The following is a 19,325-nucleotide window of genomic DNA, read 5'->3' as shown; positions in this document are numbered from 1 at the left end:
CATTATGTTCAGAAAGCCACAAGAGTAGGTTTTACTGTTCTTAGCAGTGTTTTTACAGATCAGCCAGCATTGTTACTGAACTTGGTCCTGAAGTACAGCTGGATTTGGATGAAATGCAATTATCAAAGATGTTGATACTCCCTTCTTCTTYGCTGATGTATGCCAAAGGGATGAGAACAAATGAAGACTGGTTCATTTCAAATTATCTTTGGGAATTTGAAGCTAGAAGTGAAGAAACAAACTCTCTTACAGCTATCAGGTTTGTTGCCTACAGCAGTTGCAATATATTCCTTATGGGAAACTAGCAGAGCAGCACACATATACATGCATATACCAAAAGGTAATGATGTGCAAATAATAAATAAAATGGGTGACTTACAGCTTCACCCAGAGCAAAGCCTGATCGCATAAGATCCCATCAACATTCTGCTTTGACTGGTCCTTAAATACCATAAGCAGAATGGCAATTAATTTAAACCAAGTGTGAGTTGCTATGCATGTTCTTTCTGTTTGTAAGGCAAGATATTTAAAAAATCACCTCAGCAATAAATAGTAACAACAATTAATACAGTTGTATTCTTGGAGCCTTTCTCTGCAAGTGGAAGCAATCAAACAGGGCAGTGTGAGGAACATCCTGAGTGACAGGCAGCACTTTCCAACCACACTATTCTTGCTTGATCTTGAAGTAAAGGATGGTGCTGCAGTCCATGGAAAGCAGAAACTTGCTTGCCCTTACACCTGCTTGGCTTCTTTGTCTGATTAGATTGGGTCAGGAGGAAGAACACCAAACTCTCATCCATTCTTTTCCTCTCTTATTCTGGCTGCAGAGCACATTCAGAGAGCAGGGGCTGGACTCAGCACCAGGCTGGACTGTTCTGAATGGCTAATCCTTACTCCTGTTTTGACAGATAGCATATGGAGAACACCGTGACAGGATAATATAACACATAGGGATTTGCAGCAAAGAAGAAAGAAATGTTGAGATTTTCTGAGCCAGTGTAGTGTACAGGCTCTCATGTTATGTGATGCAGCCACAGTTACATAGCTCACAGCCCTCTTCTCCGTGGCTGTGGAAGCCTTTATGATGACTTACATACAGGACAATGCCTCGGTATTCAGAAAACCCTATTTTTGGAAGTGTTTGATGAAACAAGACTGTGTATGTAGAAAGAGGAATAAAACCAGAACGCCGATTCCCTGTCCCTGAGCAGACAGACATGCATTTAACAATCCCATGGTGATTTTTAAACATTAAAGAGAAACTCCAAATTTGCAGTAAAAATGAGTAAGGAAAAAAAAAGACTGATACAGAAATAGTTGGAGGGTAAAAAGGCTTATAGGTGCTCCTACAGCATCTAGGTGTGCTAAGAGCAGACTGGGAGTAYGTGGATGAAATCCTAGAAGATCTCCAAAAAAACTTGCAAACCACAAATATGTCATCTACAAAAGGTGTATTTTCAGTGTGTGTACTCAAGAATCTGGAGAAACAATAGATTGCTGTATTGGCAAACCACACAAAATGATTGATTGCTATGACTGTCAAACTTCAGAAAATAATTGAATTCACGATGGATTATCTTGCTCAAAAGTGCAATGAAATTTTGGAGCCAGGTCATTCACTGACCTGGGCCTCTGTGAGGGCCATAGGAGTGCCAAGGCTGGAGCAAGGGCGGGAGTTGATATGTGTGGCCAGTGCAGGGGGAGAGGAAATCACAGCAGCTCTGCCTTAGGTGGGTTTGAAGTACTGTCAAAGCCCTTCTTGACTAACAGGGTAGAAAAGAATATCACAGAGGAGAGAGGCCAGAGGAACCACACTGTGGATGTGTGCACTGATCAAACATCCCCAAACATAGACTCTGTTGTGCACTTGGTAACCCACAACAAAACTATCTATGTTGTGCCTTTATTTGCAAACTGGGGATCCTCCAGGAGTCAGTCTGTACAAGACTTTCCTCAACTCTCTATGGGCAGTAGAGAAAGGAAGAGAGAGCAGATGGGCCATGAATTGAAAAATATGGAATTGTTGCTTGTGTGCACAGCATGGATGCCCAGAGTGTTTCCAGTGATCTAAAGAACAAGGCAGACAAGGAGGTAAGGGGTGACAGGCCTGACTTCTTATGCAGAAGTTCAGCTGAGTTTTTAGATTCTGTCAGTGCTATAGACAGGAGTCAAACTGAAAGCCTGGTCCCTGCATGCAGTTTTCAAGCTGAACTTAAAGTTACCTTTCAGTACTGACATAAACTTATTCTGTCACAGGTTGTGGGTACGTGCAGCACTAATGAGCACACTCAAATCTGGACAGTTTTTGGTGAAGTACAGAAATGATTCATCAAGTAGCATCAGGAAAGCCTCACAGTACAAGGAAAAATACACCAAAATGTGTTCAATGGCAAATTCTGAAGTAGAAAAACAAATGCAAATGAAAACCTGAGAGTACCTTGGAAAAAAATCATGAAAATGATGTGTATAAAGGGCTATATGCAATTACTGAGGCAAGAGAAACAATTATGCCAAAGCTTGTGGAGAAGAAAGACAAAGGGAAAATAGACCATATCTAAGTCACCATCCATGGTTCAAAGAATCAGATTTTGCTCAGGTGTGATATTAGTATCCCACAGAATAAAGACAGCAACATAAGCTATACTTTCGCTGAACTAAATCCAGGCATGAACCACTCACGCACATACATTTTCTCAACTGAAAAAATAGTACCCAAAAACCAAAAGCCTAAAATGCCAAGACAARGCATTGCAGCTTCCTGGCAGCAAAGCCATTAAAAGATTATCAAGATATTTTTGCAGGACTGGGAATAGATAAAAAAAAGATTCAGACAGTACAGCTGAGTACTCATAGCATTAAAACCCAAGAGTAAGAGTCAAGGAGAGAAAGAAGGTGTTGAGCTCACTTTGGATATATATTGACCACATAGAAGCTAAACAGGCAATACACCTGAAAAGAGCTCCTGCACTGAAGCAGAGAGCTAGCTACCGAATGCAACATTATGAGACTTGACCAGAAAGACTTACTAAATTTGAAAACCACAAGGTGAATGAGTACATTTTGTTACTTCAATTTGAAGTGCAGAAGAAGCCATTGCTATCAAGGTATTAGGTATGAGTTTCATTTATTTTTCCTGCATCTTTCTTTCCCCTTAGTTAAGGTGAGCAGAGTGAGAACTGAGCTCTTTCTTGCCTGTCAGTATTTCAAAATTCCAGTTATAGACTCCTTTTCTAAAGCCTTTAAAACACAAGCAAGAAAAGGGAAGACATCATAACTGTACTTAAGGTATCTCTCTGCAATTAATGAGCTATGACTACTGTCATGGACAAATCAGCCAAGTTACTTCATTTCCTCCATGCTTCACTAGTCTCAGTTCTCACTTGTTTCCCAAGGGAATGATCTAATCTCCACAGGAAGAGTTTTCTTCCACTTCCCATATTTATCTTGCATAAGCAGCTCTAAAGCTCATTTGGAGTCTGTCAGTACTACTGTAACAGACTACAGAATGGTAAGAAACATATACAATATGCAGCTCATATAGCATTCACTGTAAGATTTTTAACATTCTCCCCAAAATGCTTTTCACCATGAGGCTGCGCACAGCTTTGTTTTCCCTCTGAGTTTTCTCAAGTGGTGTGACATTATACTAACCAGGCAAAAGACTGCATCACCTATTCCAAGAACCAGCAAAGGGTACCTATGGCCAGAGAGTATGTCCACCATATTCTTCCACAGTGGCAGTGCATATATTTACTAAGGGGAAGTCAACAGACTATTTAGAAAAGGGTGGAGAGCAAGCATGAATCCCTGGGTAGGGCTGGGAAGCACAAACTCTGGTTAGTCAGCTGTAGATCGACAGTAGGAGAGAATTATGGAGCCTATCAGAGAAAGGTGAAAATAATGTAAGCAGGACAAGCCAAGGAGAGCAACTAGGTCTGGTAAAAGCCAGGTGGGAAGGGTGTGCCGGATCCTCTGCTTAAGTTAATACCAACTCATTTTACGTTAATTGCAGCACCTGATTGTCACTTTCATTACTCTCCACACCACAATAAATATTCTCTTCTTTTGACTCACCCAGCTATTCACTCCTTTTCCCAGTCCACATAGCAAGTAAGGACTTCACAGGTCTATAGCACAGACAACATTACTGAGGCCCCAGATATCCCTGGTTTGTCATGCTTGTGAGGAGGCAGCAATTCTCAACACTAGTAGACCTGTAATCTGAACACAGAAGAAAGCTGAATTCTGGTTTCATCAGTAGCCTTAATATTACCAMTTCCTAATTTCTGAGTGCTCACCTTTGCCACCCTAGTATTGCATGATCTATTTTCAGGTTTTAGTGATAATATTTATAGGATTTACGATATCCACATTTTTAGTGAAATTTGAACTTTTACATAAAATCGCTATAATCAACGTCTCTTATTTTGTCTCTTCTTCTTTGTAAGAAGTCAAGAAGAAAAGGCACAGTTGGAAAGATTATATCCATTGTCAGAGTTATGGGTCAAATAACATGCTATATTGGACTTACTGTTACAAGAGCTACTGCTAGTGACCAATCCTCTAGTACAGGTTTTTGATATGAGATCAAAATATAACAGTCAGAAGAGTATAGGCCAGATCCTTAGYTCTTTTAATTCGTCTCCATTAACCTCCTATAAAATGGGCTAGTATATACCAACTCTCCAGATCTATCCTAAGTTAATTTCCATGTTATTTGACATTGAGCTGCCAGGGTAAACTGCATTTCACAAAGCATTAAAAACTGAGAAAAACAGATGAAAGTGCAGGAAAGAAATGAAAATGCTTTCAATACTTCATCACTGAATATTCCCTCCCACAAACACAAGTGCTTTGTTTTAATGCCATTGGATACCATAAATATGGACCGTTAGCAGCTGCATGGTGTACATTAACAATAAAGACAGGTGCTTAACTTTCTGTTATTAAAACACTTTAAAACTTGCTTCTGGGATTTCTTTCTCCCTGTACAATTGGAAAAGTGAACTTGCTCCTTCCTGCCCAGAGAAGTAGGTTCTTCTCACYGTCATATCTGTGAGATTCCCAATTCCTCCATCTGCTTCTCTTTTTAATCTACAACAACCACTTGGAGCAACCATCCCTGTTACTAATAAACACCTTTATTTAAATCCTTTTGTTTTTTGCAGTAATCTCAAGTTGATCTACAAATGTGGTTCCCCCAGCAATCAGTCAGCTCTCACATCCTGATAACTTTTTAAATTTAGTAGGCCGTCTTATGGAGTAACCCAAATTTCTTCTATACCTGTTTTGCTATTTAGCAATTGTTCACTCACTYCCCGTGGTGGAAAGGGAGGAAGAGAAAGAGGTCGGAAAAACCTGAATGCTGGAACACCTACTGCTCTTTGGAGACCAGTGCAGTAGCAATCATAGCAATTGCAGATTAGGTGGAGTTTTGAGTAAAATAGATGAACAACATCTTTTGAAGAACACCTACAAAGACAACTTTCACAACACCTATACAATGCAGATCACTTTTAAATGCTTGCTGAAGTAGCATATTCAAGGTTTATATGTATTGCTCTAGTCACAAAGCGTTATGATGAACAAAGACTAAAAACTGCCTAAGAAGAAAAAAGAAGTGCTTGATACCATCATGCTGCTTAGCAGCAACTCTATTGAAAGAGACAGGTCAAAAGAAAAAACAGTCTTGACTCTACCCCAGGTAGTGAAACCTTCCTCACCTTCCCCAGCTGAGTATTGAGACCACTAATTTCATCCTCAGAAAATTCCTCCCTTTAAAGGCTGTCTCTCACTCTGTTACACCTGGTAAGAAGCCTCTCTAGGTGTTTTAAAGAAACAGAAGACAATTCTGATCTGTTACTCCCCTTATGCAGAGGTGAGGCGTAACTGAGATGGGAAGCAAGGTCTTGTCCCTGTGCTGGGGGGCCTTACAAAGTGAGCAAAGATGAGCAGCATTCATTGTACCTTTGAAAGTTCTTTTTTTCCTGCCTTTAACTCTTTTAAATATTTCTCTTCCTGGCTGAGATGCTGGACCACACCAGGGTAAAATAAATACAAAAATAAGACAATGCACAAGACACAGGACACTGTATAATATGGTCTCTGCCCTGTATTTTTATGAATGTTTTTATCTTCATGCTAGAAAGACATGACGATCACCACCTTTTCCACTACACTGGACTTTAATGCCACTCAATACTATTAACATTATCTTATGAAGTACAAGGACCTAAACCACTCCCAGGAATACCTTTCCTTGAATGCCATCAACTTCTGTGTTCTTAAATAAAATCTTCTGTTCATGAATGCTGTACTTACATATTCTCATGATTTTCTGCATTTTTGGCTTTGCTCCAACAGATGTCTAATGCCTGGAATTCTCTTTCTTAAGTGTTTGCAGTCTGCTTTACTGGAATAATTTTATAATTAGCTTTCAGAGATTAAAAAGAAAAGGATCCACTGCTCAGCTGCGCAGGGGACGTCAAGTATGACGAAGAAAACTCTGCCACTTCTGAGCATTATGTGTAGCCCATTGCTATTGGTATATGCACAGAAGTAGCTGAAAGCCTAGCTTGTTGCACAGCTTGTTTAATTGCTTAAGTGAGACCAGTGTATATTTATTTAAAACATCTAACTGGTCACGTAAACAAGATATCATTTGCTTTCTCTATGTACAGGTGAATTTACATTCATTACGAGTACTGGCACAGAATAAAACAACATTCTACGGGCAGGAAATCCAGTCTTTTCTTTTCTCCTGGTTTTCTGAACCATGAAGATATAAATCTAGGGTGTGTAAACAGCTTACTACAGATTCTGAAGATGTAACTTCATTAAACATCCTGGATATTTTGATAGGGATCATGTTCTGTGCTATAGCAGCCTAATATGTTGACCTGAGTACCCTAACCTTGCCACAGTAAACTACCACTGAGTTCAATCCGAAAATTAAATTCAGGTAACACTCCAGAAAGGTACTCTTTTTGGTTTATTTTATAATAATAAAAGGAGTGTGAATCCAATATATTCAGTGTTAAGCAAAAGTGGAAATAGGGGCAGTAAATGGACTGGAAAAGACTGACACAATTCATTCAGGAACAACTGAACTGAATATGCTGTTATATTCCCCTGTTCTTTTAGGGAAATATTTTTTAATTTATAATTGCAGGCTAGGATTTTGATAGGAGCCCAAGTGAATTGGGCATCCAGCTGTGATCACATTTTGTCTTCAGGACACCTAACTGTCTCCTTCRCCTGTTTCAGCAGTAATGACAAACATCAGTAGTTCCAAAATTCAGCAGGAGGCTTCAAGAATGCCAGAGATCACTGATCTGAATCTTTCTAAATGTGCAGAAGATAAAACTGCCCCATTTTACTCAAAATATGTCATTTCTGCCTCTCTACACATCTTGATATGCATGATTTTTTTTTCTTGCTACTTACTTCTCGTGGCAACCTCTGCTCCCCAGTCACATCTCCCAGGTGCCTTGCGCTAACTCCCCCACCAAGCAGCAGTCCTCTTGTTCCATTTTTTACGGTGAAGATTTTTGGATCCATCAGCCACCTTCATTCTTGTAAACTAGGAGGAGGCTGAAGATGAACTGAGGGCAAATGCATACAGTGATGTGTATACCAAGTGCTGGACTGTGCACTTTTTTGCCAAACTTAACAGCATTTTAAAAGAATGGTATCATTAACTTTGAACATTTTCATTCATCTTTAACCATCTTAATGAAAGACTTACAGTCTAAACTAGTTGTCTATTCACCTTGGAAAGAGAGAAATCTGCACGGAGCAACTCATCCTACCAACCTTTGATACCAACCTAAAACAGAAGGATAAAGGGACATAAAGTAGCAACCCTGGCTGTGTTTTATGAAGTATACATTCATTTATGCTTTTGAAATGATAACCCCGTAAAATGAGAAAAAGCTTACTTTCAGAAAAAAAGAATGTGCTAAACACATTTACTGGCAGACCTTATATGCATAATTTGTTGCCTGTTTCTCCAAACTGTAGTCCTCATGACTCAATGGATATGAATAGAGTTACCAGGGATGATGCTCAAATAATACGATCGTTGTCAGAGGTCATTATCAGTCTAACTTTTCTCTCCCACAAAGCTGGTGTAAGGCTGGCTGACTTGTCAGAAATTACTCCTGATATTTTCTATCAGAGGCAAAATCAGATTCGGAGGAGAATTCAGAAGCAGATTTCAATGTTTGAGCCCATCTTTAATAAACACAAGATATAATCTGGATAAAGCTGGATTAATGTTCGTCAGAACAGTCCCTGATGCTTGCTAGTGCCACACGGAGGGGTTTTCACAGCACGCACTCAGTGTGACTGAATGATAGTGCAGGACCTTTCAAGGGTATTAGTCTGTTCTTTTTACAAAAAGATTAGCTGCACCAAGAGGCACAGAGTGACTTCCTATTGCTGTGTCCCCACACATGAAGTACTCCACCTCTCCTCAGATTTAAGAACCTGTTTTTTTGCCAAGGAGGTGCCTAGCATCACTTCCAGTATTGAACAACTTTGAATAGTTACTTGCATGCTACCTGCATAACTGCAAAGCAACACCAAATTCAATTTGTTCCAAGACCTGTTGTTAGTCCTGTCGTTAGTGGAGGAGGAGCTGTGTTTTATTTCCAGTCAAGTTATGTTTCTTTATTAGACTGAATCTTAAAAATATATACATACATACATGTATTTACTCCTCCCAAAATGCAAATACCATTGGCCAGTTGCTGAGGAAGAAAGAGCATCCTCTGTTTACCTATTCATCTGCTAAAATCCCCCAAACCCCACCTTTCTAGACTCTCTGAATCAATCCGGGAGTGATGCCAAAGTCATCTACTATATAAGACCAGGAGAGCACAGGTGAACTACTCCTTCTGACCAACCTTGGACCCGACATCCTTTTGCCAGACTCCTCTCAAAATGGGGTTTGGCAGGGGAATACGGGTACCAGAATGGGCTTTCCTGTTAGCAGTTTGCTGTATCCATCAGATAAGTAAGGACTCATTCACTTCTCTTTTTTATGGGGAAAAGAAAAAATAGTCTATTTAGATCTATTAATTTATTTTAAAATTTGGACTTATTGTTTCACATCACCAATGTTTGCACTTAGATGAGATTTCTTTGTACTTTTAAATGAGATTTCTTTATACTTTTTATTTCAATTTTTGTTAAATATTAAATGTCTGCCTATCAGCTGGACTGATTTGATTTAATATTGCCTCAAGCCACTGTATATAACTACATTTGGAGGGTAGCCTTTAAAATTAAATAAGAAAGAACCATTATTCTTCTCTTAAAATGTTACTTTTTCAATATCGCTTATACCTTTCAAAATCATTTTATTTCTGTTGCATTCTATATTAAGATTGATTTTGAATGTTATGTTTTTTTATGAAATTAAGATGTTGCATTTTCCAGTTGCTAGATCAGACCACTGGTCAGTCTTTTCCAGTATCTTGTCACCTGTCAGGAGCTAATACCAGATTCCGCAAGACTTCTTGCAACGTCCTTTGAAAAGAGAGATTAGAAGGAAGCTCTGTGATATTCTGTGGCAATGATTTTCACAAACTAATTGTAAACTGCTAATGCATTATATATTATATTTATATAAATTATTGGTTTTTAGTGTGAGAAGGGACTAGCAGATTATTTGATGCATGCAGTCCATTATTTTCTATGGTTTTTTCTCCTGACAGTGTTATATGCATCAGGGCTGATCTTGGCAGTTTTTATTAAGAGGGGTAGTCCTATTAAGTCAATGGGACCACTCAAATACAGATTACTTGCATGAGTACAAGCTTGCCAGCTCAGTCTCATTCATGTACAGTAATTACTTTGCCTATGTAAATTTAACTTGTGTATTGTTTTCAAAACACTGGCAAGTGCAAATATAATTTTCAGTTACTTTATATTTCATGAAATAAGCACTAAAATACTGGTAAGTTGATTCAAGCACAAAATACAACAGTCAGAATGTAAGCTTACATTTAGAGTTATGCAATGTCAATCAACAGCATCCTTACCCATTCAGCTACAATGTCCTTGAATAAGAAAGTTACTTGTACTGTGTAATGCTAAACTGATAAATTGTTTTGGAAAATGAATAGAGGTTAGACCGAGTCCACCAAACTTCTCTTTGCTTGAATCACACTCTATGGAAAGTATTTCAGATGTCCTGGATGACTACAAAATATTGGCCTAATCCCATGCTACTTCCACAAACATTCTGTGCCTGACTCTATGTCTTAGAGTCAAATTCTAATTTATATAAATTGATTTTAATGATAATTGCATATGTGGACTGACAGCAGGATATAGACCTGGCAAGGTGCATCCAGAAATATTCTTAAGTATTAGTTCAGGTCCCAAATACTCAAATAGTAAATTTCCTTGGACATTCTTGCAAGTAAGATTGTGATACTGAGAGGCACTTACTTTCATAATGATCAACAATGTGCATTGTGCAATTGCTAAATAAACTAATGCAGCTAGAATTTCCTTGGAATGATATATTTGCTAAATGAACAAAAGCCCCTGCTATTTCCTTGAGAAAAATTAACAGAACAAAATACATGTATACACTCTTTCTGCTCTGTTACAAAAGTTCTCATGCTAGAATAAACAAACATTCGAAGTATTTTAAAGACTGTTGGCTTCTTATATGAATTCAGACTGGATCTATGCCTGTTGAGATTGCTATAGACATACTAGGTGAGAGCCAAAACTAGCCTATTACTGAGACTTGCAGAGGCATTTGTTAGATTTTCTCACCTGATCAGTATCTATTATAATGATATGAATATATTTACCTGATGATATTATCTGTGATATTGAGAGACCAACAGAAAATGGACAGCTGTCCCTGATGACAGCTACTTCTTTGTACATCACCAGTGGCCACACATAAAGGTAAATGAGAAAAGAGTAAAAGCTCAGGTCCGAAAAGAAAATTCTGTAGAAACTACAAGGGCTTCTAGAGGAGATTGTGAGGCTGCCCAGAGCCCTCTCCTCCAAAGCCAGCCATCTTCTGGGGGCTTCTCATCGAGTAGGAGCTTCAATCCCTTCAGACAGGTGTCTTCCACCTCTGGGATGGAGTATGCAACCTGCTGGCATTGTAGCATTTATGTTGGGAAAAAAAAAATCTCCCTTGCTCCAGTTATTTTTTCGGCAAAGATAGTTGCCCACCTTTCATGCAGATATCTGGGCTGAGATTTGTCAGTGGAGGAAATACATGACAGTAGAGCTCAGCAAGGAACTCAAACACCAAACAGGAGCGGCGTTTGCAACACAGCTCTGCCTTCAGTGCTTCCCTCCCTCTGCCTATGTGACTCCCCATTCAATGAGCCAGGTTTTGGGGATCCGGTTTGAGTCTGTGACCCCTCCCCATCTATTGTATAAGGAAAGAAGGGGCTTAACTTAGGGCTAAATTACACAGACAGTTCCTCTGTGACTGTGAAATTGCCCAGATACCTAGAGCGCTCAGGTAGATAATCCTGATCAGGATCCAGATATTAGTCATTTCGCTGCCTAAATCCTCTGAGGATTTAGACTTAGCAAGGTGCTAGTACACGTTAGTAGACATGTTCCAGGCATGGTTATCACATGCTGGCAGGATCCAGTCCTTCACAAAATAAAGTTGTGACCGTTTTACTTTAATAGGAAACGCTCACCTTTTTTACTTATAAAAGACAAGAACTTAGAGCACAAATCCCGGAGCTCAGGATTGGTTTTCTTCTAAGCCTGAAAGTGTTAAGGTCAATATTTCTTATCTCTCAAAAGTCCTTGCTACCACCTCTTCTTGCAACTCTGCCATGCACAGAGAAAAGCTCAAAACTCATGGGGTCAGAAGCAGAAGAGCCAGAAGGAGAAGCACACTAGGAGTGAGCAAACTCGTCTGAAAGACAGTTTATGTAGTTGATCCATTCACCATTTAACTGGAGGTACAGAAATAATCCTTGAAATGGGGCACAAGAATAGGAGTTTTCTGATGTAGCTGAGTGCCCTAATCATTTGGCCACATGGTCACAGCCTGTTTTTTCCACCTTTGTCACTGTCCCATTATTTTCTGCACCATGTCTTAGGTTCAGGTGGGGTAGCAAGCATCCTTGGTCAGATAGACTTACAGCCTGGTGCTAGAGGTCTTCTCTGGTGAAGACATGAGTTTGAACTGCCTCAGACTGAGAGGAGGATAAAGACCAGGTTTTCTGCTTTTTGGGTGAATGCTCTACTTGGTAGGCTGTTGTATAAAATAGTGAGGGAATTATCCTCTCCTCTAACAGTTGTGTTTTAAAACAAAAGTATGAGAGTGTCTCATTTTCACATGCCCTGACTGCAGGAACCTGCAGGTTCCTGAATGGATGCACAGTCTTCCTTCAGCCTTTAGTCAGGCAATGATGCTTAAAATGTGTGGGGCTGTAAAACTGTGCATAGTGTTTCTTTTGGTTACTTCTCCTGGATTACTGTTCAGTGTATGAGCCCTTTGATTAGCACTCTGAGATGCCTGTTTGCATCCTACTGTCAAGCAAATCAAGATCCCTAACTGAGGGTCTGGATTGGCTTCAAAGGTAAAGGCCTTATACTTAAGCCCTAGAGAAACTGATGTATAAATTTCTGTGTCCATTATTGGAACTAGCCCTAAGCTCCTTGTTTCTTTTAACCTGGTCTGTGTTTTTTCTTATTATTACTTAACTACTGCACAGAAATTTTAATAAATGACTCTTGAAATCTGTGAATTCTTGCTGTAATTTTTTCCCATATTAGCAATATTTAGTGCAACATTGAAATAAAGGCTGTGATCCAGGCATTAGTCCCTTGCATGAATTTTAAGGGATATAAAGAAAGCATATATATATGAAAGGTTGATCTGGATTTCAAACTCTATCTATTTGTAATAGAAAATTTTATTTCTATAATTACATTTTACTTTTCTATTTGGGTCTGATTCATTTTCTCTGACGTGACAAAGGACTCTTCCCTTTGTCTTACAAAGATATTATACCTAGGTCCTTTGATTCTATCTGAATGCTTCACTTGAAGATTTCAGATATAGGATATTTTACTTAACATACTTTTAAAATTTTTTTCACAGAAGTCCAGAGTCAAAGCCAACAGGAAACAGGAAACAACTACCCTGAACTTGTTCAGCAGGAACAAACCAGTAAGTTGGTTTATATTGTGTGCATGCGTATTKGTATTTATTTCCTGCATCTCTACTAAATAATAAATACACCAAAAAAACTCTTTAGGATATTGATGGTAATGTAAAGTAAATATATGTATTTGCAAGCTACTATATATAAAAGAACTGTAACAGTTTTATTAGATACCTATTAAGAAACATACCTGGAATATGGTTATAATTGTATAATAATAGGTAACTAAGAAAAGAGATATATGTTCATAGGAGGTGTATGCACATGCACACATGCATGAATATGTATGTGTAAAATCAAAATGGAATGTAAATGCAGGATATTTTATTCCTTACACACATGGAAATGAAAATCTTTTGGCAAGCTGTACAATCAGTGGCTATTGTTGAGAAATCAATCTGACATCCCAACTTCATTGATTTTTACCAGTTAAAGATTTGTCATCATCCTGTACAATGGATTTATGGTCATTTCAAAGGGTTTTCACCCCTTAACAGAAAAATAACAAAGAGGGATTAAAGGGAGTAATCAGACTTTTTATTCCCTCCTTAGAAAGATGAGATGCAATGAGAAGACAACTATGCTTTTGTATTAGTAATATGCTAGTTTAGTATAGCTTAACCCTTTGTATCGTACAGTGTGTCTGAAGCACTCTAGCATGTGGAGCAATGAATTTTTGCCTCTCCTAACAGAATGCAGATTTTCATAAAAGGGTCAAAATTACAAGGTAGAAAATGCAAATCATGACAATTAAAAACAAAAAAAGTTCTTATGATTTAACTGTCCTAAAATTGAATTTTAACCTTACTCAAGACCTAATTAAAACAACAATAGGCTTTACATTGTTTCCCTGGATCAAGCATATTAACTTTCTAGTCTTTTCTAGGTCAATTTTAGGTGGAAGTTTTAGAATTATTATCCTAGTTTTAATTTTCTTCCTTACTTTTTTTCTAGCCTCTACTAATAATTCATCTAAGGTGAATGTCATCCCACCAATGCTGACAAATCCAATAATAACACGTAAGTAAATAAAATGTATTTTAAAAGTATCCAATTTTAGGTGATGTAGATGAGAAAGTTAATACAAATAGGGAAAGACAATGGTAAAAGAAATCATGGACTTATAACAGGAAAAAGAGAGAGGCAGGTCATCAAACATGAGATAATATCGAACTGTTAGCTGAAATGTGAATAGTTAAATAAAGCTGTAGATGAACATAACTAAAACCATTTATAGGTTTATATAGGATGAATAGTAGACATGTGATGAGTGAAGAATGAATACCCTGTTACTAGTTTTATAATGGATAGGTGGACAGAAAGTAACAAATAGAGGTAGGCAGGGGAAAATTATTCACTGACAAAATGAAGCTTAGACAAGTTGATATATCATGTTAAGGCTGGGAAGTTTTAGTCATTTTTACAGCTGGTTCTAAATCCACAGCTTCCAACCTTGCTCACAATGGCCGTGTGTGCAGCACATGGGGCAACTTCCACTTCAAGACCTTTGATGGGGACATCTTCCGCTTCCCTGGGCTCTGTAATTATGTTTTTGCATCCCATTGCAATGCTGCCTATGAGGACTTCAACATCCAGATTAGGCGCACAGTGGTGGGAAATACTCCAGCGATTAGTCATATCACCATGAAACTTGAAGGTGTAGCTGCTGAACTAACAAAGGAGGCTGTTACAATCAACAGYGACAGGTAAGTTTATTCGTGACATTCACATGCTAGCCACAGATGGTTTTCTTAAACTGGCCAAATACTTCCGTGCATTTTGGGGGATGGAAATTATGCGTACTTCAACAAATCTGACAATTTTAACCATGTAAATAATGAAATAAGTTGCTATGAATCCATTCCACAGTAAATCAATTCTTTCCTTAGAGACTACCTGAAAACTAAAAGTTGGATCAAGGTGGGATCCAAATTCAGATCCTCATTTGACTGTTTGGGACCTTTTCATTTTTTGAATGCCTTTCTTTCCACACAACAGTATTGCTGAAGAATCCCTACAGATGCTGGATTACACAAGCCATTTTTTTTCTCTTTATCAAACATCTGAGTCAGAAAATACTTAGCATTCCTTCTACCTTTTCTCAGGGTTCAACTGCCATACAGCCAATCTGGAATTACAATAGAGAAAAGCAACATTTACATGAAAGTAATCAGCAAATTAGGCATTGTGTTGATGTGGAATGAAGATGACAGTATCCTGGTAAGAACAGCTCCCGAAGACAGAGGCTTCAGGACAGCTTACTTAGAAGCATCTGGTGTTAAATTTTCCATGGGCCTTACTTTCATGTGGGACCATTCGCAGATATTGCTTCCATAACTGTGTACACTCAGAGCTTATGCATGTGCACATCAAGTTGCCAAACTTGAAAGAAACAAAGATTGTGTATAAAAGGGAAACTAGGTATATAGGTATATAGGCCTAATGTCTAGGTATATAGGCCTAATGTCTATGCATTCAGAGACCATAGAGCTACTCTTTGGTTAGACCAGACCCCATCTGTTTGGGGTTTACTATTGCCTTCCCATCTCTTACTGCCAAGCAATTCTTCCTTAAGATAGGTTTTCATCCAGACCATCCTGAAGAAAATTACATGGATTTGCTTCTAGTGGATAGCAGACTTGTGCTTAAAAGTGGGGTGAAAAATCACTTTCATTATACCACTAGCAAACTAGCATTATTATAGAAGGACCCACTTACCTCCTCAAATGTCATTTTCTAGTAGAATTCCACTTTCTTAGGACTTCATTTTCACTGTGGATTTGATTTTCTTTCTGAAAAATTAGTACAGAGTGAAAGAGGCTGAGAGTAATATATATATTACAATGAAAACTATGTCTGCATGAATAGCTTGGGCTCTACATTTTTAATAAAATCCTAGCCAACTCTTCATTCTATCACCCAAGTTTGAAGTAGATTGCACAGATCAGAATTTGAATTAGATTGTAGATTAAATTACACAGCTCTGATGAAAAATACCTAGTCGCAGCAGGTGCAAGTGCTTTCAGTGGTCTTGAATATATTTTAGAATGTGTATACTAACTTCTGTCAACTTTCTCTCCACCATTCTAGCTGGAATTGAATGAGAAATATGCCAATCAGACCTGTGGGCTTTGCGGAGACTTCAATGGCATTCCAATTTACAATGAGTTCTATTCAAACAGTAAGTTTTTTAAACAATAAAAATTGGTTTCTAGTGTCTCCAATATTTTTGGTATTCTTTTAACTCTATCATCAGCATTCCTCTTTCCTGTCCTGCTGAAGGTTTTACCCAGAAGTATGATTCAATCTCTGTAGAAAAATATGTAGTACAGAGATCAGATAACCTAATTTAGTATTTTAAGTATATTACTGGTGCTAACAAGTGACTGCATGTTTCTTGTGTGCCACTGATTTATCTACCTATTCAGCTAACCCCATAGAGATGAGCCAGATTCACACTTACTGGTATAAATAAATATAGAAACATATCCAAGGAAACAAAAGGCAATTGTAATATATAGTCAGTACCTTTATTGTTTCAGTTCTGTCTTAAAATTAGAAATGCTTCTAATAATAACAAATTTATTCTGATTTGTGATGCCTAGCAAATAGCTTTTTTTCTAGAACTAATGAGCCATTAAGCACAGTGCCACAATCTTGAATATGTAATCCCTTTCCACAAAGTAAATCCATATTTGCCTGCTGATTTGCATAAAATCTTCTCTTCATCTGTCTCTCCTTTCTCAGCTTGAGCCTTTTCCTAAGCCTTGTCTCACAGCTGTCTCCATTGTCCAAATCCATTTAAATCTTCTCTCTTACCTGTATGGGCTGAGTATCATCTGAAAACAGTTTATTGTTTTCCAGTAAAAGTCCTAGTTTGCACCTAGATGTAACAGACAGAATTGTTTTCCAACGTACTTTTCCCAATGTACTTTTTCAAGGGAGCTGTGCAAGGTAAAATGAGACTGCGATGTCAGTGTTTACTTTGGAAGGAGTGGTGATTAAATGAAAAGACTTAAGGGAGCTAGCTGCCTTGGCCAGTCTACAACAGAATTCTTGAGAGGAGAAAAATATAAAAAGCAGTTGCATTAAAAAAAAAACCTCATTATTAAACTTCTTTTGTACAGGTATTAAGATGACAGCCTTACAGTTTGGGAATATGCAGAAAATGGATGGGCCAACAGAAAACTGCGAAGACCCTACTTATTCCTTCCCAGATAATTGCACTGATAATTTTGTAAGGATCTTTTTGATTGTTCCTTTGTTTTTCTTTCAAATATATCTGTTCCCTTCTACAGCCTTGATAGGAAAAAGCCCTAGGGTGACAGTAAATTGAAAAGGGAGGTAAAATTCTATTAAAGAATAATTTAACACAATAACAATACTAAAAAATTGCTCCTCTCTATTTTGTGGAAGCTGTAATTTTTTTTTCCTCCCAAGGATAACATATGCCAGAAAACATTGAGCAGCTCTGCATTTGCAGAATGTAATGATTTAGTTGATGTTAGCAAGTACATTACGGCTTGCCAAGAAGACTTGTGCCGCTCTGAGGAGTCTAAGAATGCCTCGTGTATCTGTGATACCTTTGCTGAATACTCACGGCAGTGTGCTCATGCTGGTGGGGAGCCTTTGAACTGGAGAAACACAAAACTATGCCGTAAGTATCACTGGAGGTAGCCTTACTTTATGCTCAGTGGCTAACAAGCAACAAGGTCCCGAATTCTGCTGAGGAGGCATGGGAAATTACAGGCAATTCAAGACTGTATTCTCCAGTAGGTTCCAATATACAACCTCTAGCATGCAGACTTCAGAAAAAAAATGAAGCTTTTAATGCAAAATGTATTAAACACTGTCAAACACTCATGCGGATAGTCTTATTCAGAATTAAAGTGTAATATAATTAACTGGGAAAGGGAACAAATAAAGGGGAAGAGAGAGAGAAAGAATGAGGGGTACATGCTGACTTGTATTTTTGTTCCCTTCCTTTTCTCATGGTGGCTACAGTATTTTTTATCTCCAGTGATAACTGATTGGGTCTTCACAGGTGTTTGGCTGGCTAGCCACTTGTTTACCACCTCCTGCTTGGTAGGGGGGAGTTTGCACCATTGTAATCTTCACAGAAATTTGCACTGAATTAAATACATACTAGATTATGGGGTGTAGCTGGTGAAACTGAGGTCACCAACATTTCTTCCAAAATAAAATTCCCTGTGGTACTATCTGCCCTTCCAATGATACCTAAAAAATCCAAATATACTAAAGCTTTAGGAATGTAACTCCTACATTTCACTAGCAATACAGGTGTTCTCAAGAAGGGTGTCTGCAGTAGAAACACAGGCCTTGCTGGCTTATGGGGCCATTATCTTGATATCCCTAGAAATCTAGTCAGAGAGCCACCAGTTCAGCACCAGACAGTTCTTTTTGGACACAGTCATGTAAAGCAAATCTGAACTGTGAAATATGGATTTGAGTGCAAATTTCAGGGAAGCCTGAGGGTGGATCTGCAGTTTGGTGTGGCTTTACCTCTAGCTGTCAAACTTATATGAATGCGTATTTTCATACACAGTGAACTAAAAACACTTTTTACTGAAAAAAATTTTTCTCCTTTAAAATTTTAGCCAAGACATGTCCTCAGAACATGCAGTACCAGGAGTGTGGCTCCCCCTGCACTGACACATGCACCAATCTCGAACGATCTCAGTTTTGTGAAGAGCACTGTATGGATGGTTGTTTCTGCCCAACAGGCAAGTCCTTATGTCCTCACATCTCTGATCTCAATGAACAACAACAGCCTAGCTGTCAGATTTGGACAGGTTCCATGGGGCTTAAGGCTCCTACAATTGCATTTTTCACAGCTGCGACAAGTTCATTTGTCATTTATCGACTGAAAAAAGGCATCTGAATTAATTGCCAGTACATGTGCAACATTCAGAAAACAGGAAAAACAGAACAGCACATACAGATCAAGACCACTCTCAACAAGCTACCTATACTACAATAAGTCCCTCCTTCAAACCAAGTTGAGCTTAAGAATACAAAAGTTGAACACTGTGCAAGCTGGTATAGTCATACTGTCCTCAGCAGAACTACGCTCTGTTACGACAGCTGCAGATCTGTCTCCAAGACCATATTTAGGATTTGTAACAG

General features: G+C 38.4%; 1 protein-coding gene across 1 annotated transcript in view; it reads left to right on the top strand.

The window, feature by feature from the left end:
- LOC112961637 (mucin-5AC-like) overlaps positions 1-19,325 on the top strand; it is a 42,162-nt gene that overhangs the window by 9,274 nt on the left and 13,563 nt on the right. Inside the window, exons 3-10 of the mRNA XM_026056993.1 lie at positions 13,115-13,183; positions 14,133-14,198; positions 14,578-14,884; positions 15,284-15,398; positions 16,269-16,359; positions 17,306-17,415; positions 17,619-17,835; positions 18,797-18,922. Coding sequence (XP_025912778.1) covers positions 13,115-13,183; positions 14,133-14,198; positions 14,578-14,884; positions 15,284-15,398; positions 16,269-16,359; positions 17,306-17,415; positions 17,619-17,835; positions 18,797-18,922 — 1,101 coding nt within the window. The remainder of the gene's footprint in view (positions 1-13,114; positions 13,184-14,132; positions 14,199-14,577; positions 14,885-15,283; positions 15,399-16,268; positions 16,360-17,305; positions 17,416-17,618; positions 17,836-18,796; positions 18,923-19,325) is intronic.

The sequence above is a fragment of the Apteryx rowi genome, unplaced genomic scaffold, assembly GCF_003343035.1.
Source record: "Apteryx rowi isolate R43461 unplaced genomic scaffold, aptRow1 scaffold_1350, whole genome shotgun sequence".
Classification (NCBI taxonomy): Eukaryota; Metazoa; Chordata; class Aves; order Apterygiformes; family Apterygidae; genus Apteryx; species Apteryx rowi.
This window is presented reverse-complemented; position numbering and strand designations above follow the sequence as displayed.